Source organism: Parambassis ranga, chromosome 21 (genome assembly GCF_900634625.1).
Source record: "Parambassis ranga chromosome 21, fParRan2.1, whole genome shotgun sequence".
Taxonomy (NCBI): Eukaryota; Metazoa; Chordata; class Actinopteri; family Ambassidae; genus Parambassis; species Parambassis ranga.
Genome location: NC_041041.1, coordinates 18,175,796 through 18,196,489, shown reverse-complemented (window position 1 = coordinate 18,196,489; position 20,694 = coordinate 18,175,796). Strand labels below are relative to the sequence as shown.

General features: G+C 40.3%; 1 protein-coding gene across 2 annotated transcripts in view; it reads right to left on the bottom strand.

Annotated features, from left to right (window-relative positions):
- The window catches only part of hdac4 (histone deacetylase 4), a 92,715-nt gene extending 89,671 nt beyond the window's left edge, over positions 1-3,044 (bottom strand). Inside the window, exon 1 of one of the 2 annotated variants that reach the window (XM_028433782.1) lies at positions 2,915-3,044. Coding sequence is in view for 1 of the 2 variants with exons in the window: in XM_028433781.1 (XP_028289582.1) it covers positions 2,915-2,963 (49 nt within the window). In the remaining variant the exon portion in view is untranslated. The remainder of the gene's footprint in view (positions 1-2,914) is intronic. The other variant, XM_028433781.1, reaches the window with a different exon arrangement.
- Positions 3,045-20,694: the final 17,650 nt, after the last annotated feature.

Genomic DNA, 20,694 nt, shown 5'->3' with positions numbered 1-20,694 from the left:
AGGACTCGAATACCTCAGAGGTGTTAACATATACAGTCTACCGTTCTGTTTGACGGTTTTTCTGTCAGAATCACAAGTATGCTTCAAAATGTCACTGCCGTATTGACGTAAAGCAAACTGTGACGTCACCCAGTGTACAACTGATAGATGAGGGGAATGTTGGACAAACAGTCAAGCAAGTCAGCACGATGCTGACATGATGTCACTCATTAGCTATGGCACAGTGGCCTTCAACATCTTGTTTAGTTGAGGCAAAAGTAAGCATATTTGAGAGAGGGGTGGATCTGAAGAGGAATGTAAGGTGAATCTCAGAACAAGTGGATACCAGCAGTAACAAGTCAATCACAAGGGGATATTTCCTAAATAAGTCAAGTAAGACAGGGTGTAATGCAATAGGTGTAATGCACCTAATGGCTTCACTTTTCAGAGACAGAGAATACATTCATTGATACAATCTGTGTGTAAATCTCAACTAAAGATTAAGATTAATAGGTTGTAGTAGGAGCAGCATCATATATCAAACAACTATAAATACAATATACACACAAAAAAGAGTCTTTAGATATTCCAGGCATCAAACGCATCCCGCAAGATACAATTAGCAATGCTTGTTGAAATGTGTGAACACACACAAACTTAACATATGAGGTTGATTTAATTTACTGCAGGTGTTGAAAATGTTTGATTGTTAAATGAAAAGTAAACCCCAGTACGTACTTGGATCCATAACCTCTGCACAGATGCAGCAAGGCGTGCCTAAAACATGCAGTTTAAATAACTGATACTATCAAACAAATCTGTCAAACAAATCAAATCAATCTTTACACTAAACTTTATGAAAATGTTCAACAATCACACAATGGAACGATGCGTATCTCTTTCAGGGTCAGTTACCCTGAAAGAGATACGCATCGTTCCACCATAAGTGGCCTATAAAAAAATGCAGTGCAACCACAACACATAAGGCCCATTTCACAAGTAACATGATCACTGGACAGGAAACAGAAATAGGATTTGCATATTAATAACAAAATAAACCCCTGAATGTTCATTACACACTACATGTCAAGTCAGAACTTGTTTTTAGTAGGAACACACACAAACACAGCAGGACCGCGATCACCAGAGTTTCACCAGAGTCAGTCACTCCAGTTATTCAAGACACAACATTTCTTGTGGCTGCTTTGCATTACGATCTAATTAACCCCTTGGTGAGCAAGACCCATCATCCCCTGTTGCTCTGCAGTGGTTTACTTCATGTGACCAATAAATAATTACAGCCCGGAGGCAGTGCCGTGTCCTATAATAAGGTCTCACATCTGTTTTGGACAACAAAACCTGACATTTGTGACTTAAATCTCATATTACACCATGAAAAAAACAAAAAAAGTAAAGTGTCTTTCTGGACATCATGATCCAGTTCCTCAAGAACCACCACAGAGTTTGGGGGGAGTCATTTCATTTGAGAACTATTTTCTATGGAACTACAGCTGTATTACTGCGCAGAAGTCAACATGCACAAAAAGTTCTTCATGGGTAGATGCACAGTGGTGTGATCGGTTCGGTAGACTCACATACAAACAATCCAGATGGATAATTAGTACTGGAGAGAATGGGAGTAATATGAAGATTTCATGCCAGTTTGGGGTGAACTGTCTCTTTAAGAGTTACTTTCAACATAGCATAAGACTAAACCGCATGCAGATATCTGGATGTTAGGCGCAAAGAACGAAACTATGAGTAACATGAAAGTGAACAATGTCCATAAATGTTCCATATAAAAAGGGGATATGAGCAAAGACGACTAAAAAAAGATCTGCATGAGTGTTGGAGCTGATGACCCACATGTATGCCTGTGTATTTATTCGCTTTGTTTTTGTTGTTGTTGTATACACACACATGCACACACACTTGCCATATATATTGTTAAACATCAAATATGTTGTCAAATAAACACTTTTGGAGGAAACAATAAGTGTTTGAAAAGTTTAGTTTTCTTATTGTTTAAGAAGAGGCCAGGCAAAAACCTGAACTAACTAAAACAGCAGCGTGCAGCAGGTTCCTCCACAACAACACCAGCCTATAGACCTGCCTGTTGAAGCGGGTCAGTAGCCTATAGCCTGCCAGTCTACCTCCAGTGCATCTTCAGTTGTACCCCCTGCCTTCCAAACTCCAAAACACTGCCGACCACACTGAGACAGCCAGTTTACTACATCTGCATCCATCCGAGGTCTGCTGTGACCTTGTTGCCGTGGGGCATCGAGTTTACAAGCATGTGACAGCAGTCCTCCAGCAGCCTGCAACGCTGAGGGAATACTTTCCACTGGTGAAGGTTTGGTCTTAGCAGAGGCACAGCCCTGCTGCTGCTGTCTGTGTTTACACTGCATGAAGACACAAGTTTACACCCAAAGCTGTGGCAGCGGCGGCTCAACCTCAGCACAATCCTCCATCTCACACACACACACACACACACACACACAGCTTTCTACTGTCTCTGAAAATTTCGTGTAGCTGTACATTATTTGTCCTAACGTGGCAGCACATTTGAGACGAGTGTGAAACTACACAGCTAACAGTGAGATTAACAACCCCACATAACCAGCAGCTAAAGTAACAGTGAGTTACGATGTTGTAACGTAACAACACGTAAAGGAGACCGTTTAATTTTATTCCACTGCAAACATAACAACAATACTTGTCTTGCGCAACACTTAAGTTTCTGCTGACAACAACATACTACGCAAAGTCACTGAAAAAGTCACGTAAAGCAAAGCGGTTCTCTCTCTCTCTCTCTCTCTCTCTCTCTCTCTCTCTAATAAAAGTGCAACAACCAGAAATAAATCACAACTTTTCCAGTCGTGCTTCTCTCTAGCCAAAAACTGCGCTGTCGTACAAACACACAACAAAACACTACCTGAGTTGCGGGTGCGAGCGGCTGCTTTTCTCCCACTCTCCGGGAGCATCCACGGTGCGGGGTTTTAGGACCCGTCGGTACAGTAAAGCAATCATTCAGCCAGCAGCTCCGCCATACTGAATTAATCACGTGCCGAAGAAGCTATTTCCGCAGGAGGCGGGGTTTGGATGATTGACAGCTGAGAGGAAAATGATGTCAGTGAGAACAGAGACATGAATGAAGCGAGTTGTGCTGCTGTACAGAGCGCAGGTCAGAGAGAAAAACTGTTTTTTGCTACACTATATTATTTTCATTTAATACTCTACTACTGTACTGTACTGTAATATTTGCAATGCTCATTAAAACTGTTTTATTTGTGAACTTAAGGTCTATATTTGTTATTCTGTTATAAGTCTATTTAAAGCTGAAAACTTCTTACTTTCTATTTTAAACAAAAAAAGCTATTATTGTAAAAATGCAATTTCCCCATTGTGGGACTAATAAAGGTTTCTAAATCTTAATCTTAATCTATCTCCTTTAGAATGACACAGCATTCACAAAATTCAAAAACCCCTTAGTCTAAATCTAAATCTAAATCACCCTTTGACTCCCCTTTTAATTTAGTGACTTTAGTGCCTAGGTTTCACAAACATACAGTGAGTACGGAAAGTTCTCAGACCCCCTTAAATGTTTCACTCTTTGTTATATTGCAGCCATTTGCTAAAATCATTGAAGTCATTTAATTTTTTTCCTCATTAATGTACACACAGCACCCCATACTGACAGACTTTTTGCAGATGTATTAACAAAGAAAAAGTGAAGTATGACATGGTCCTAAGTATCAGAGCCTTTGCTGTGACTCATATATTGAAGTCAGGTGCATCCATTTCTCCTGATCATCCTTCAGATGGTTCTACACCTTCATCTGAGTCCAGCTGTCTGATGATACTGATTGGACTTGATTAGGAAAGACACACATCTGTCTGTATAAGACCTTCTGAGATGATGCAATATGAACCACAGAAAGAAGAAGAAATGTGTGTGGACTTACTCTGAACAGTGCTGGGCCCTGTGAAGCTGCTGTCACAAACAATTGTTCCATTGTATTGGTGTCCTTGGTGAAATAGTATTACTATTCTATATATTTTATGTGAACAGCCAGCAACCCTGTCCTTGAAAGAAGTCTTTAATTACCAGCATGAGTGAAGTAATACGTTTTTTTTGCATCTCACAATAAAGAAATCAAGCAGTGGTTTGAAAATAAAATGACAGCATATCAAATAAGCACAGGTTTAATTAGGTTTCATTCCCTTGAAATGTCATTCATAAAGTTATTTTTCACAATCAAAGCAAACCTGTGAAGATATCTTCCGTTTAAAGAAGCACAGACCAGTAAACACACATGGAGAGGGAGCAGCAGAAGAGAGGACGCTCACACACAGGCTGACAAAGAAATGTGATGAATTGCACTTATGTTGTGACTGTGTCCTTAAATACCTGGCATCCAGCAGTGCACAGTATGTGCTCATAGTCACTAATCCAAAGCACTGATGTAAGTGCTGCACAACAGCAGCCCTATATATTACTGTCAGGCTTGAAAGGACACCTGATGCTTGCCGAAAATGCAGCAGCAGCAGCAGCAGCAGCAGTCAGCCTGGAATTATGTAAACACTGGCGCTCTCGCTTTTAGAGAGAGTGCAGGCTCATCTGTAAAGAAACATCTCAACCCAGTGGAGCTGTTCTCTTAAGAAAAACACTGACAGCATAATAAGTATCCAGTCAAATGGGCACATCCATATTAGGGAGTTAAAGAAAGCAGATTTGAACATAGATAGGACAACTCAACCCGGCCACACTCTCCACTGACAACATAATAAGCACTCACCAGTAAGCAGGGACACATCCAGAGTTTATGTGCTGTAAAGACTGCATGCAGAGAAATATGAAAGACATGGAGCAGATTGAGGGACCAATTCACCTGAACCAGCTCTCATATACTCACTGTCTTCTACTGAATACACTCCAGGGCTTGAATGGCTGCATTGGTGTCAGTCTGTAAGCTTGTTGATACTGTTTCTGACCACCTCCAGACGATAGTGAGGCTTCTTGTTGCAGGTTGGTTAATGAAGGAACAGTGAAGTGAACACACAAGAACAGCACTTCATCTTTCTTCTACAAGTCAATCATTGACATGGGCATAAATATGGAAGGCAGTCCTTTTGCATCTCAGTTTCAATGAGACAAAAAGGGAGACTGTCCCTGAGCAGCTTTGCAACATGACTGAGACATCCAACCACCCACTCATCCTAATAACATTAGAACAAACTGCACTGAGACTGAAGAGTTACAAATGTACTCACTAAGTTCTCTGATCCTTGATTAACCACACATGAGATGCTTTCTGCCCATACTTACTGTTAAGTTGGTTTTCTATTGACGACCATTCTGAACACATATGTAACTATAAATCATTGTCATTGGCCAAACTGTTATGTATGTTAACTCTGCAATGTCTGACAGTTAACCTGTTGATATATTATACCTCTGCAGAGGGTTATGCTCTAAAAGGGAGCACACAGTAACCTAAAATGTTTGCTGTGTGATTTTGGTGAGGCTCCATCTTTGTTCACAGATCTTCAAAGATCCACACAAATCTGTGGCAATGACTTCTTTCAAACACTTCACCTGATGTACAACTTTGTTTCTTGTTTTCTTGTCCACTTATTGATCTTCTCTGAATTGCTTCTGTCAGCTCATGTCTTACACCCATCATCACAGTGGCAGATCTGTGAAGCTGAAGCAGGAGAGAAACACTTGGAGCTTTCTTGCATATCACAACAGAGCACTTACTCAACATACAAATGTGCGACGAATCAAAAGATGACTACAGATACAGCTGATATAGCAATATAGGGTCACTTAGGGTTGGTAGGAGTGATCGATACGCTTGTGGAGACGTGAAGAGGATCCCTCATGCTGGTCTTTCATCCAGGAGATCTGGTTTCTGTACCTGTCAGGGGCCATCATGATTTTTGAATTCAAGCTATGTTTTCACCTGTTGTTTTACATCACTTTCAGTCATCAGTAAAGCTTCCTTGTGGCTTGTTACCACAGTAATACCATCTCCATAATGAGGGTAGCAGAGAAAGACAGGTCAGGTTATCTATTCCTTCAGCTGAAACACTTCAGAGGAATGGGACTAGTGTTAAAAACTGAAGATGAAGTGCCTGCCATGAAGTGTGTTCATGACATGACCAGAAAGTGGCCCAGAGTGGCACATCACATCATCACTGTGAAAATGGCAACCCACTGCCCTCCTTCATCTCAGGAAAAGGAAAAAATGCCAGATCTGAGGAGTAGGGAGGTTGTGTGGCAGGTTCAGATCTATGTTTCTACATGGCAGTCCTGTTATCCACAGAGAACTGATGTAAAATCTTGAAAAACACGGCCAGGGAATCCTACTCTGCAATGAAAGCACAAGCTTATTTTCTATTCTTGTCTGTTAAAAAGCATATGCATTCTGTCTTCATCATGCCAAAATACTAATAAGCCACAACTAATTCCTCTAACTGAAGCAGCTTGTGCACCCAATCACTGTCAACAACTCTGCAGAAATGCCAGTACAGGCCTTTCAAAGCACAAATGCTTCATTAAATCTTGCTGTTTTTCTTCCAAACACTGACTGGTAATTGTATTTGAGCTCCCGAGTCATCCAAGATCTTCAGGAAACACACACTGTATGCCTTCATTGTAATATTGCTTTGACAGCAGCGGATGGATTTCCTGCACGTTTATGACGGGAAGATCAATTTTATCAAACCGATGATAGCAGGGGAATTCTCCAGAGAGCCAAGCATTATGTTTTAGGAGATAAGCTAACGTTAGCACATTCACACACTGTAGGTTAATGCAATTTAAAAAAAAAAAGGGAAAGGGGAACTGGTGAAGACGCTGGAGCATGCAAATGTGCCACATATGATAAAGAGAGGGGGGAAATTGCTGTTATATGGCTGTTACTGCTATAAACTGCTGTGCAGAGAACAGAGTTTTTTACTTGTAACCCTTTTGGAATAATGTAATAATAATCCTCTTTGCCATTATCTTATTTAATTTTAAGATTTCAGCCACCCACAGAAGAAGAGGGGGGGGGGGGAGCTAACAGGGCGTGTGTTTGTGCATCCAGATAACTCAATTAAGGACCAGGGTTTTAGTCCTTTCTGTCGTGAATGCTCAGCTTATTGATTTAGCTCACTAGTCCAGCAAAGAGACAATATTCTGTCAGACTCAAGTGATCTCTTTCCAAGCAAGATTTCTGACTGTAGATCTTCATCACAGCGTGCTGATTGCAGGCGCATTGATATTATGGAAACTGGAAACAGGCCTGAATACAGTACACTCTTGTTCTACACAGGTTTTAGATTATATATGGTTAGTATATAAAAAAAAAGAAAATACCTTTGAATGAAGGACTGCTGGACTGTGACTTTGATTGTTTATGACTGTGTTAAGTTGGTTGTTTAGTGAGTTTTATTGGTTTTAAATGGAGGGATTTGAGTTTTTGTGTCACCATGATTACAGCAATTTTCTGCTTTTTTACAGTGTATGTTATACAGATGTCAGCTGATCATTTACACCTTTACAAAAGCATGAGTACAAATGACAGATGATTCCGCTGTATAAGAGTAAATGTGGTTTTGGATTTCACGGCCTTTCCTCTGCTGGCTTCTGCTTTAAACCAACAGGACAACAGCGTGCTATACTGTACACTATATCCTTCCTCCACAGTTTAAGGTGCACTGAGTGGATAAGAGGGATTAATGGTATCCGAGCCACAAAACACAGAGCCAATCCTGTTAAGCCAAGCCGGCCACGGTTGCAGCAGTTCAAATGTGTATGGTTTCAGTTATCCCTCGTGGGTCCCGACACTGAGAATCATGTACGCCTGCATCTCTTTCCTCCCGGGTCCTCCTCTTCCTCACCTTCTCTAGTTTTGAATGCAGCTAATGAGACTCTACTAGGGGTGATGGATACATTTGTGGACTAAAATAGGAACAGGCCCCAGTCCAGTCAGGGCCTACAAGGGCCTTAAAGCTACAGCAGTGGTAATGTACAAGGTTTGCAATACTATGGGGAATAAAGATGGTGAGGGGCCCTTGTTGGAGGGGCCTCCTGTGTAAATTTTCTTAGGGCCCTTACAGACTCTGGAGGCACCTTGGCAGATAGGATACTAATTTCCTTCTATTCTACGTGTCACTGACCTAACAGATGATTTAGCTTAATTGAACCAGTTAAGAAAATAAATAAATATAATATATAAAAAATAATTTAAAAAATGCAATCATAATATCTTTCTACATTTGTCTGAGCCTCAAGTCAAAAGCTCCACAATGCACATTCCAGACTTCACGCTTCTTTGCAAGCCTCCACAATAATGCTCCTCAGACACATCTGAAAGCGACTAAAGAGGTGCGGAGAACAACAAAGTCAATGTCCTGTGACAGTGTGACAAACAGAACACAGCTCTAATCCTCCAACAACACTAACACATTAGACAGAGAGCTCCAGGAAAGACAGCAAGGTGGGAAAGGAGTTTTGATACTTGCAATTACCACAGCAGATGTGAGCAGCAATACTGTGGTAACAGTGTATTATCATCTATTACATAACCAGGGCTGTGCACTCAAACCTGCTGGATAAAGAGTCACTTTGTGTTGGTTTTGTGTTTGGCTTACAGATCTGGGGTTAAACAGACAGCTCTACATTAGTTCAGTGAAGTGTACAATTATCACAACTGCACACTTGTTGTACCATCACCGTGTAGTGTACTGTAATGCATGTATTAATGGTTATTGGTTCTTGTCTGTTACAGGATGGTTATAGGCGTCATTTCCAGAGTTAATGATATTTATAAATGTCTAAAATACTTTTAGTATAAAGCTGCTCTTAAAAATTAAGCATAGGCTTAAGTATGCGTGCAATTTGTATTCACATTTTGGATACACTAAAACACACAGAGGAATTTTAACCTCTTGCTCATATAATTCAACTCAAAATGTTTGATGCTACATTTACTTTGCACTTTCTTCACAGCTGCATAGAGGATTATTGGTTAAAACAGACAGCGAGGCAGGCTAGAATGCAACTAGAAGTAGTGGAAAATCCTGATACTCCATTTGACTAAGTCTTTTTCTGGCAACTAAATAGTGTAGAAATATGGATGGTGGAACATAGCCAGAGATTAAGACCCTGAGAGACACAGCTGAGGGTATGAGAGTGACAGAAGCTGGCTGTGATGAAGGTCAGAAGTCACACAGCTGACAATGAATGGAGTGTGCTGCTGGATCCGGATCTGCAAGGTTTGGACTAATACATCTTCATGTCTTTATGTTTATGTCTTGGTTCTAAATACATCTAACCAACTGGCCATGCAGCAGGAGACAGGTCTATAAACCATAGCATGAATATTATGTTGCACTTCTTTCAGTTGTCATTTTATACGTTTTAGTCACAGCACTCGTAAATCTATGCACAAAAGCCAAAATAACACTTCAGCCAGTCACCACAAATTATGCCTGATTATCTAGTGGGTGACCTTTAAAAACAAGAACCACTCAAGTAATATTTCTTAGGACCTGCATGATCCAGCTCCACTGCTAATCAAAAAATGCTTCACATAAAAACGATGCACTTTCAAACATGCTAATTAATTTCACACACATGCACTCAAAGCAGTACGCAGTTTCTTTGTATATAAAAGAATTTACATCCTGTAGATTCTACTCAATGGAAATGACTTGAGAGTGAAATGACAGTTTCACACAGTCACACAGAAAGCCAAATGATAATTATCCAGAGATGACACTTTTTAATAAAAATCCCCATGGAACATTTAGGTTGGGTTGTCAAATCAAGAAAAAAAATAAAATACTGTCAGTGGAGAGTTTTTTTTCCACAGTGGAGTAGAACATCATGCTGTAACAGATACTGAAGCTTCATTTTGCTGTCTAGTTAGTCAGAGCTGTCCAGCTGATCTTTGAACAGTGAACAGTCTTCACAGAAAGGTCACATGATCACCTTAAAGAAAAATAGATCACAAAACATTTCAGAAATATATCCATCCATTCACAAATCAACTGTTTGTTCTGTGGGGTTTTAATCCATGAAGACAATTAAATGTTTGATCATTCATTGATTGATTGTTTCTTCCATCCCTACAGTCATCATACTGTTATGGATAAATCTGGTTGGTTATTGTTAATGCATTGTGGATGCCATAAAATGTAAAAAAAGATGTACCAACCTTCCATAGTGTAATCAGAACAGGTTTGAAGCTTCATCTTGTTAGCCGTTGGATGTTTTAACACATTTTTGGGGGATTCACTTGTCAGCGTTGCACTTACAGAACACATTTTTGTGTTGGCTGAATGTCTCAGTTACACATGCAATTTGTTTAACACAGAAGCAGAAATGTATTCTAAAAGTCCTGATTTGCTTAGAATTCACGTTGGCATTTTTCCTTTAAAGGATACAGCATAAAACATGTATAGTCACAGATCATAAGCTGACATGCTGATGCTGGTGCCCTCCACATTATTTTGTGTTGCCCCCTGCTGATTGTGTTAGCATAGCTCGCATACTCCATTTAAGTCTGTTTACTAGTCTACATCAGAGTTTGTTTGCAGGGTCCGTACCATCATAGCAACCACAGCAGAGATTGTTTTAACTGAACCAAACTTTTCAAATATGAAGGCAAAACTATTGAGAGTGACTTCTCACATTCCATGTACAGTTCATATTAGGAAAGAGTTTCATGTTTTGGCTAAAAATTGTAAATGTCAACAGGTCCTCTTTTGTGTGACTACACTGAACTCACATGTACAGCGGTGGAGGCAGCGAATGGCATATATGAGTCACACAGTGACTCATTTGGATTCAACTGGTGGCACTGAAATAAAAACTCCATGTAACCCAGTTTCATTTTTTCCACATTTTTGTATTTGTTGCAGAGTGAAAGGGAGCGAGATGACAAAGGTCAGTATCTGGGATGTTGTGCCTCACTGGTATGTCACAGTAGCCGATGAAGAAAAAGTGCAGTGGAGACAAGGATGATATTGTTTCTGTTTTCAATAGACGACAGGAAACTGTGTCCTGCAAGTAGCAATTTATATCTGCTGATTCATTAGCCGCTGCTAGTGGACTGGTAACATATAGAGTCCGTAATGGGACAGACTGCTTTCTGCTAACATCCCACAATGACACGCTTTGTGTTCTGTGGATGGAAAAAAATGACAGCCGCATGACTCAACAGCTGACAGTGATAACACAAACCAATCATAATAAATAAATGTCAAACATCAGGGCTGGTGAGTGTCCTTTACACAGATGGTACTTATGCTTTTTTAAAACTTTTTTTTTTTTAAACAGCTAGAGGGCACTGAGTTCACCTCCAAGGACAGACAAATACATTTCCAAAGCTGGTGAACTTCCTGGAAAAAAAGAGTATTACAGGAGCCTGCTGCACTGCTGAGATAGCTGAGAAGAGTCCACAGGTTTACAGTGGTGATGGCTGGGATCTTGGACTGTGAAACTGAACTCATCCAACACCCACTGTGTTCACCTGATTTGGCAAAAAAAGAGTTTTACCTGTTCCACAAGCAGAGGAGAAGCTCAGGGAGGATGATGATCCAAGATCATGACAAGGTCATGATCTTTAAGACTAAGTGTGTGCATGTAGGAAGGAAAATAAATATGCTAGGTTCTATAAAATGACTCTATTTCCATACGTGTTCTGTTGAAAATGCTAGAAAACTCTTTTCTAAACTCCTCTCTGATTTTCAGATGGGTTTCCTGTAGTGCAAACAAGCCCATGTGTACAGCATTTGCTATGTTCCATTATCTTCCAATATGTGCAACAAGGCTCTCGTATAACTAATTAAATCACTCCTCTACCTGATGATCCTAAAAGTTCCTCAGTGTTTGTTATGCAGATTGAGGAGACACCAGCACAGGTTTCACTCAGCGGGGTGAGTGAACCTGGTGGGAGAATGGCGGACTGCATCCTGGCATGATGGGGCTGTTGCTAATTGTTTCCTGGAGACCAGTGGCACACCAGACAGCCAGACCTAATTAGGATTTTCAAACAGCCCCAACCTGCCAGACAAAAGTTGTTCGAACACATTCTGTGACTGCAGCACTTTGCAATTATCTGTTTAGAAATGTTGAAGTTTTGTGCAGATGTCACATTGTTACATAATGGCCTGACAGTTGATTGCATGCAGGCTGTCATCCATTATGGTAATAAACATGTGCCGAGGAAGCTGCTAGAAAACAGACTTTCAGCTAGAGTTAGAAATGGAAATGTTCATTTGTCATCTCTTATCTTTTTTACTCTTTAGTCTCACTCTAATATTATGTCTGCCTCCCTGAGTATATATAGCGATTGATACGTTTGTGGCCCAGCAAAATGTTGTCTGACATAGTCTATTACTAATTTTTCATTTAATCTAAGTGTAATGCTCGATCATAATGTCTGTTTATAATTTTTTCTAGAAAGTCGCATGTTGGACCTCCACAGAGTGATTACTGTCAATACCAATACAGTAACAACCACTGAGACTTTTCTTAATATTTAGGAAAAGGTGCTTAATCAGGTGATAAGGGCAGAAGCTGAATGAGTCCACATTCACTTGTGGGCTTGTGGGCTCATGCTGAATCTCAGCTCTTATAATCGTCAAAATAGATCAGGATAATCCAACAGGAATCCTTACCTTGCATGCAAACATGTTGTTCTTTAGGTTCTGGGTAGAAGCTGATCCAAATCTCAAATGGTCAGACTGTCCATTGATGTGTTGAAAAATGCTCCTGAGAGATACCAGCTCTGTGGCAATATGCCATTGTCAAGACCAGCATGTCTTTTTTTTATTTGGCAAATGACTCCACAAAGGTCCGAGCTGTCCATTTTCTCAAACAGCGCTGGCTTGCACTTACCTTACCTTTAATAGAAATACCACAGAAATTACTTCTAACTTTCTGCATGTGCATAGAACAAAATCTTATCAATCAGAACTTGTCTTTAGAATTCTCTGGTGTCTCCCAGGTGTCTCCACACATGACTTTGGTATGTGTCATACTAGGAGAAAACCCACACAGGCATCAGGAGAACATGCAAACCACTGCACCGCAACAGCACCAAGCAAAATTCAAATCTTAACAAAAAGTGAAATCCAAAAGCAGACTGTGGCGTCTCATGTTTCTCTTTTCACTTCTGAAAAGTAAGTGTTACAATCAGCAGAGACTCTAAACTGGCTTTGGCACTCAGTAAATATTACTGAGGAGTCTAAGCCACAGAGAAACACCAAACTGTACACCAGCTGCTGTGTGCATCCTGCCGCATGTCCTTTGAAGTGCTACAGCCAACCATGCCGCACGCAGAAGAACGAGCCAAGATAAAGTGAGGATGCCAAAAGGCATACTGCTGCCCATGTCGGTGCCCCAACAGTAAAATGTAATGACTCTCTCTATGAAACAGCAACAGCAGGTATGTGAGTAATACTGCATTACACGTCTGACCAGAATTTTCCCCTCATGCACTGTGAGGAATTATTAGCCAGGGCACACACATATACATCTGGGGAGTGCACAGGACTGGCATGTTCAGAGGAAATAGCAGTAGGCACAGCAGCCTCCACAACACAACAGGACCCCTCTTTTCAATTTCCTGCTCCAGTTTCCATTCCTGCTTTATTTCGTGCAGGGACCTGTAAAGAGGGAGTCGCAAAGGAAGAATGCAACATTTAGCCGATATGGCACCACAGAGCACAAAACAAGGAAATTGATTCTGTCAGAGGCAATATTTGTGATAATGATCTCAATAAAAACATAGGGTGATTTCAAACTGAGTTAGCAGGATTCCCTCTGAGGGATTTCACCACTAACACAGCAGCGCTCTCTAACACACTTTAAAACAAGTGCTTCTCATTTATATACGTGGGTTGTTGTTTGTGTGTGTGTGTAGAGAGAGGGAGGGAACATATATTACCCCAATTAGACTCATAAAAGTAACACACAAAAACAAGCTACTTTAAAACATCTGAGGTTGCCAGGGGGATGCAGACGTGACACACAACCACATTTTATTAGTCTAACTCTTCAAAGATGCTGTTTCTGATTTTGCTAATTAAATTGTCTAATGCACTGAACCCATTCCCACGATGACACATTGGTCTTTAAATTATGTTTTGTTTGCATCCGGTGTCTTGTAAAACAACATATTGCAAACGACAACAGTTTTGTTCCTGGGGCCCCTAAAAAGTGACGGACCTGTCATTGGGCATCTCCTACTCATCATCACCATCAGCTCACTTAAAATGTAAGTTTTTTGGTCTAGTCACTTTTGTGATACTGAGTATAAGGCAGCGTTAAAAGTGTTTTGTCTATTTGCCCCAAAATGCAGTATATGGAGTTCTGTCAGCCATTAATAATCTGTAATTCTGGTTATATATTCTATTTTCTATCCTATATCTATGTTTTTTTTTATACATGTGTTTACCATCATTTTAAGGAGTGACACCCAGCATTTCACTCTGGGTTTTGGATCATACTGGGCCCAACAGCTCAGCTGGAAACATTCTTAAACTATCACATTGCTATTATTGGAATGAAAATATTCCTCCTCCATTTTGGTAGGATCCAATTCCAGCGTCCCATCCCACACAATTCTTCAACAATAATGTTTTCCTGTGATAGTGTTTCAAATAGGAACATCGCAGCCTCTTTACTGGAAAGAGAGAAAAAAAAAACAACACTCCCACTTTTCTCAAGGACTCAGTACTCTGGTTAAGTGTAATATGAGCTCTTGTTGTGTGAAACATGTAACATGTGAGAACTCATGACGTTCAGCCAGGATTTACAACAATAACAAATGACACACGAGAGCAAACTGACTATTTTCTTCGCTCTTCTATGCTTGATGAAAGCAACAGAAGAAATACTGAGAAAGCAGTGATGGCAAGCAGCAGTTTGCAATCACCATCACTCTCCCTTCATGACACAAAAGGGAGACTTCCGCCCAGCAAGCATTCGATTAAAGCATCGAATCTCATCTTTGCACCAGTGCAAAACTCAGCATGGTGAGGCTGAGCAGAGAAGCAGATGTAAGTTTGTTTGTGCATACAAGGTTGTCATGGACACAGATAGCACTTGAGAAGTGAAAGGCTTAATATGACAACTCTTGTGACATGAGGTGACATTTAAATGTTAATTCACTATTATCAGTACCCTGCTTTAAGTATCGGTGACAATATTTTTTTTTATATTTACTGCAAACGCTTTATTATTTCTACATCGTGTGTCATGCTTGTATCTTATACAAGTGTGTATGACCCAGAGGTCAGCATGCGGGCAACAGTACATGTGCAAGTCATCAAACTTTTATGCAAGTTAATCAACATGACCTCAAAACATTTTGCGAGAAGATGAGCAAATGTGTTTTCCTGCTGTCTGACTCATACCCCATCCTGACAGGCTCTGGGGTTTTAGATATTGAACAGACCCCTTGTTGATCTGAGCTGTTGAGGAGCAAGCCGGGAAGAGCACGCAGAACGGACACCCGCCGTGCATTAATGCGCACATCCTGTTGAGAAAGTTGGTCACCGTGGAGACCAGAGGTTGGTATCTCAGCAGGTGGGAGCAGAGAAGATGTGTATTTGCCCTGTTAGGCCCCTGTTTATGTGGATTATGTCAGTGAGTAGACACACAGCTCAAACCAAAAGCCTGGGGATGTGTCCTTAAGACATTGAAGAGTCCTTGAAAATCCCCTCCTTCTCTGATTAGCCCTAAATCAATGCAGATAGAATCAAAGCTAACTCAGTTGAGATTCTGAGGATTCATGATGTACCCTCAAGCTTTCAAATACATAAATAAGGTGTGCCATTTGGACAATGAGCATGCATTGCTTCGTCAAAAAGCAGGTCACATCAGGGCTGAACTCTTTTATCAATCATCCTTATTTATCCTTATTTCATTCCTTTTTAATCAAAAGAATATAGTCCTCCTAAACCTACAGAACACCACAGCAAACAGACATGTTTTATTGCCTGACTCATACATTTTCTGTGTTTATTTTATACCCTAAGCTTACATTTCTGTTAAATATTTAATCAATGTGAAACATGTTGTTGTGGCAACAGAAAATAATTCTCTGGCGCCACCCAGAGGTAATTAAATGTCACTGACAAACACCCAAAAAAATAGTTTTTATTTATTAAAAATAAATACACACTGAAGCAGCTATGGCCCATTAATCCAGCTTTAGATCAGATGATATAATAATAATTATGTAAATTACAGCCAGGGTACAGGGGGCTAACTGTTATTAGTCTAGCATTTATATTATTCACAGGCATTAAAGTGTACTTCAACATCATAAGGAATTAATTTATTTGTTATTTTTATGTCATACTGGATTTGTGGCCTCATATAGCCTATCAGCATATTTCTTTAAAAATGCTTAAATACCACCATCTATTCTTTGGCAACTTAGTTGTGTGTGATCTAATTCAATCACTTCAGTTAAACTGTCCTCACATTCTCTCCAACTTAACCGTCTCCACAGCTGCTCTTCACCTTCTTTTTTATCTTCAAGAGGCCATACAAAACAAAGATGATCCCGAGTGTGCTCACATAGAGAGAAACGCCAAGGTGATGTAAAGTGCCAGCATCATGAGGTGAAAACTGCAGGTCCAAGAAGTCAGGAGAGTGAAGATAAACAAAGCAAATACCATTATTATTCTGTTAAGCACCTGTCTAATATCACTGTCTAATGTTCCACAGTATTTGCATTGCTTTTCAATGTGCAGGTTTACTTTCAGGATTAGGTTTCAAACAGTCATGGGGTTCTAGGGCAGGGTCTGGAAATTCATTGTAAGAGATGATGGAGGCATATGGAGATGCTGAATTTATAGGGATGCACGGAAGAGTGAGGTTAGAGCGGTTCACAAAGAAAAGTCCAAATCGCTCAAATCGCCAGCAGCCCACTCAAAGTTGTCCATTAATGATCAGGCTGTGTAGCCTCTCAGATCGACTCCATCTAAAACATGAGCTGTAAAACAGGTATGATTACTTTGAACATTTGTGTTTTTATTCACAGCATTTAATGAACTGACATTATTACAAGACTGTTATATCTACTGCCTTTTTCCTAGTGTACCAGAGACTGTAGTTTTCTTGCTCTAAGATCCCATGCTCTGGCGTATATGGGTGGGTTTCCATACTCATCCATGATGAACTTAAGAATTTTCCTGAATCAAAATAGAGTGATCTTTAGCCAGAAAGAGCCAGATTCAACATAGGTTCGATCATGGGTGGTCCTGTACAATCTTATATTAGAGTGGATATTTACTTTTGATCAATTATGGAACTCACACCACAGTCAAGTCTTGAGCAGGCAGGCGGGTTATGGCACTTCTTTTCCTGTATGTAGGCATTGTTTATGTTACCTGAGTCTTTTTTTTTATTTTCAACCCACCTGTCACCCTCATAATCCTGCTGATTCAACTGGGAATGAAAGAACTGAAGTGTAATGGTTGAAGCCAAAGTACAGAGTCCCTTTGATCCTCTTGAATTTCTCAGGGGTGAACTCTGGAAGCCTGCAGGAGGAAGAAAGACTTTTTTTAAAACCCTATTAAGGACTTCTCACATTTATTAGTCTCAGTTATTAACCCAAAAACACACACATCACCTGCTAGCAATTAATTTAACCAGATAACAGACCATGGCATTTTTCATTTACTGTGAATTAGGGAGACCTGCAGCCAGGCTTCTTCTCATGTTATATGCTGCTAACCCACAATACCTGAAACATTTGTTATGATACATAAAATGTACAATATCTTATTAGTGTTTATTTTCTTGGATGTAACCATGTGGTTCAAAAATATACTGGTCATATTTCACTTCGGGAAGCAGCTATGGTGGCTACCTGGGGTGGAAATATTTGCTGCTTCCAGGGCATTCAGTAATCTCTGGTTGCAGTTGATGTGGTTGTTAGTGCCATCAGAAGGCCAGGACACGGAGAAGCAGTAGCAGTAACACTAAGTTTCTTGAGCACCTGCACATCCTCATCAATCTTGATGCAACATCTCTATTATTGCTATTGCTATTGCTATGGAGTATGCACAAATTTGTCGCAGAATCTCAGCCCCTTTCCATCAGCTCTCCAACTTCCTTTATAAAACCAACAACCAGAACTTGATATAAGATTGTGGGGTGGTGTTGTCTAACCTGGTATGCTGCACTGGCAGTGCTCCAGTTGAAGGTCTGGGGATATGGTCCATAAAGTATCTTCTAATCATCTGGCAAAAGGACATCATAATAGTGGGTGATAATAGTCCTCGGCCGGTTTGTGTCAAAAGTCCACATGGTGCAACCCAAATCCAAATTTGTATCCATTCAGCCACTCAAAAGAATCCATGAGAGATGTTGCTACATATCTTTCACCTTTACACCATTCAGATTATGAGCTGTGAGGTGTAGCTTGTATGTGATAATAATGTATGTCTGCTTGGGTGGCTTTTTCTTTTTCGTGTGCGAGAGATGTCTCTTTCCTTCTTTTTCCTCTTGTCTTCTTCTTCTGCTAGATCATTCTCTAATTCATTGGCTTCATTGGCTGTTTTGTCAGCTAATAAATTCCATCTCATATATTTATCAAATCAAGTCATATCAGCAGCATGGACTTTGTTAACTGGATTAGCATTCAGTAGTGGGTGTGGTTTGGGAACAGTAAGTAAAGGATTGCAGGTGATAACAAGGAACTTCTGGCCCTGCAGCAGGTGGAGGTTCAGGCACTGCAGAAGCCTGGGGGTGAGGTGTCAATGTGGCAGCAAAGTTTGGTTTTAGTTTCCATCAGCTTCCATCAGATCCATCAGCTTAGACAGTGTAATGGGTCCACTTTGCACATGGCAGCGTAGTTTGGTTTGGGGTTCAGGTCCATCGGTTTGGGAAGTGTAGAAGGATCCACTTTTGGTGTTGTTGTAGAAGTCACACTGGGAAGTGCTGCTGGACCCTCAGAAACTGCTGCAGCAGCTGCCACAACCCTGTCTGCAATGGGAACATTCACAAAACACATGTTGCATAAGAGGACCTTAATGATAAAGAATAACACAGACAGAAGAAGTATAGTTGAAGAGAAGGAGAGTTGCTTTGTGAGTTTGGAAGATCTGGGAAGGTGTTGGCAGGATAATAGGTTGAGAAGTGATATATAAATCAAAAACTCTTACAATATTATACAAAAGTATAAAGAAACAAGACAGAGACACAGACACACTACTCATTAAAATGTGTGCTTATTTCCTCTTATTAAGGACATTTTGTACACCTTTGCTGTAGGCAAAAAACATTACATTTTTTTTGACTATCTAAAGATCATAGTTGTTCCTAATCCCTCCTCTGATTGGTTAATTCTAATCCCTGCTCTGATTGGTTATTTCTAATCCCTGCTCTGATTGGTTATTTCTAATCCCTGCTCTGATTGGTTATTTCTAATCCCTGCTCTGGTTGGTTGTTTCTAAGACTGCTCCTATTAGTTAATTTTTAGTCCTGCTCTGTTTGATTGTTTCCAAAGCCTCATCTGATTGGGTGTTTGTAAGGCCTGTACTGATTGGTTTATTCTTAGCACTACTCTGATTGGTTGTTTCTAATCCCTGCTCTGATAGGTTGATCCGTAACCCTGATCTGAACCTGCTTTCAAGCCTGCAGCAAACTCTTTCCCTACAAGAGAACATAATTATTGAATATCTAAGCTACCATTATACTTTGCAGATCCTCTGCCAGGTTCTGCCCACTGGTACAGTCATATTGAACTTTAGTAGACAGGAAATTCGGGTATTTCTAAAACAAGAGCAGAGGTTCAACTTTAAATCATCATTGTAAGGCTATTTGAACACAATGCACATACTTATAACAACCTCAGTACACGAGTGTCACAGATGGCAGGGAGTTCACTGGCTTTTATCCCAGCTGATATTTGTCCATCTGCACATAGTTTAATTTAAGATATTTTTGAAATTATCATCCCTCCCTTCTTTTGCAGAATGCAATCCCTGCATTTCTCCATATCCCTTATCATGACCTTTGGGACATGTGGTAATCAACCTTTATCTCCTAAAGCACTGCCATAATTATTTTACATCTAATAAATTACAGTCAATAAAAAAGAGAGCATTCTTTCTCCTAAAAGAGCCAAAGTAAACAACATCTACTTTTCTTTAATAGAAAAAAAAAAAGATTGATTAACAATTGGTTACAATTCTGTTTGCACACTTGCTTCTTAGGCCAGGTGTTTTTGTGTGTCTAAACACACAGCATGGAAAACAAAGGTATATTCATGATGGCTGCTGATGAAGAACTGAATAATAATCTCAGTCACATCCTTTATGTTTAGGTCCTGCACCTCATCCAAGCTGCTCTGTGTCGCCCAATCCCATCCTTGCCAGGTTCCCAGCTCTTTAAAAACAAACTGTGCATACTGTAGTAACACCCAGCCTCCATACCTTGATCTCAGAGTATCTGGAACTATGGATACTATGGATACAAGGATGCCCGACTGCTCAAGGCCCACCTCATGCAGCTGTTTCAGCAGGGTCTGGTAACAATTAACAACAGCCTGTTGAGGCTTGCTGGGGAGGCCTGTCGGAAAGAGGCTGAGCCCATGACAGCATCACTTTGAAGTAGGTCGCTTCTCTGCTCTGGAGGTGCTGGAAGTACTGTTTAGATCCTAGATGGTGACCGCAGTCAAAAGTGTCCTG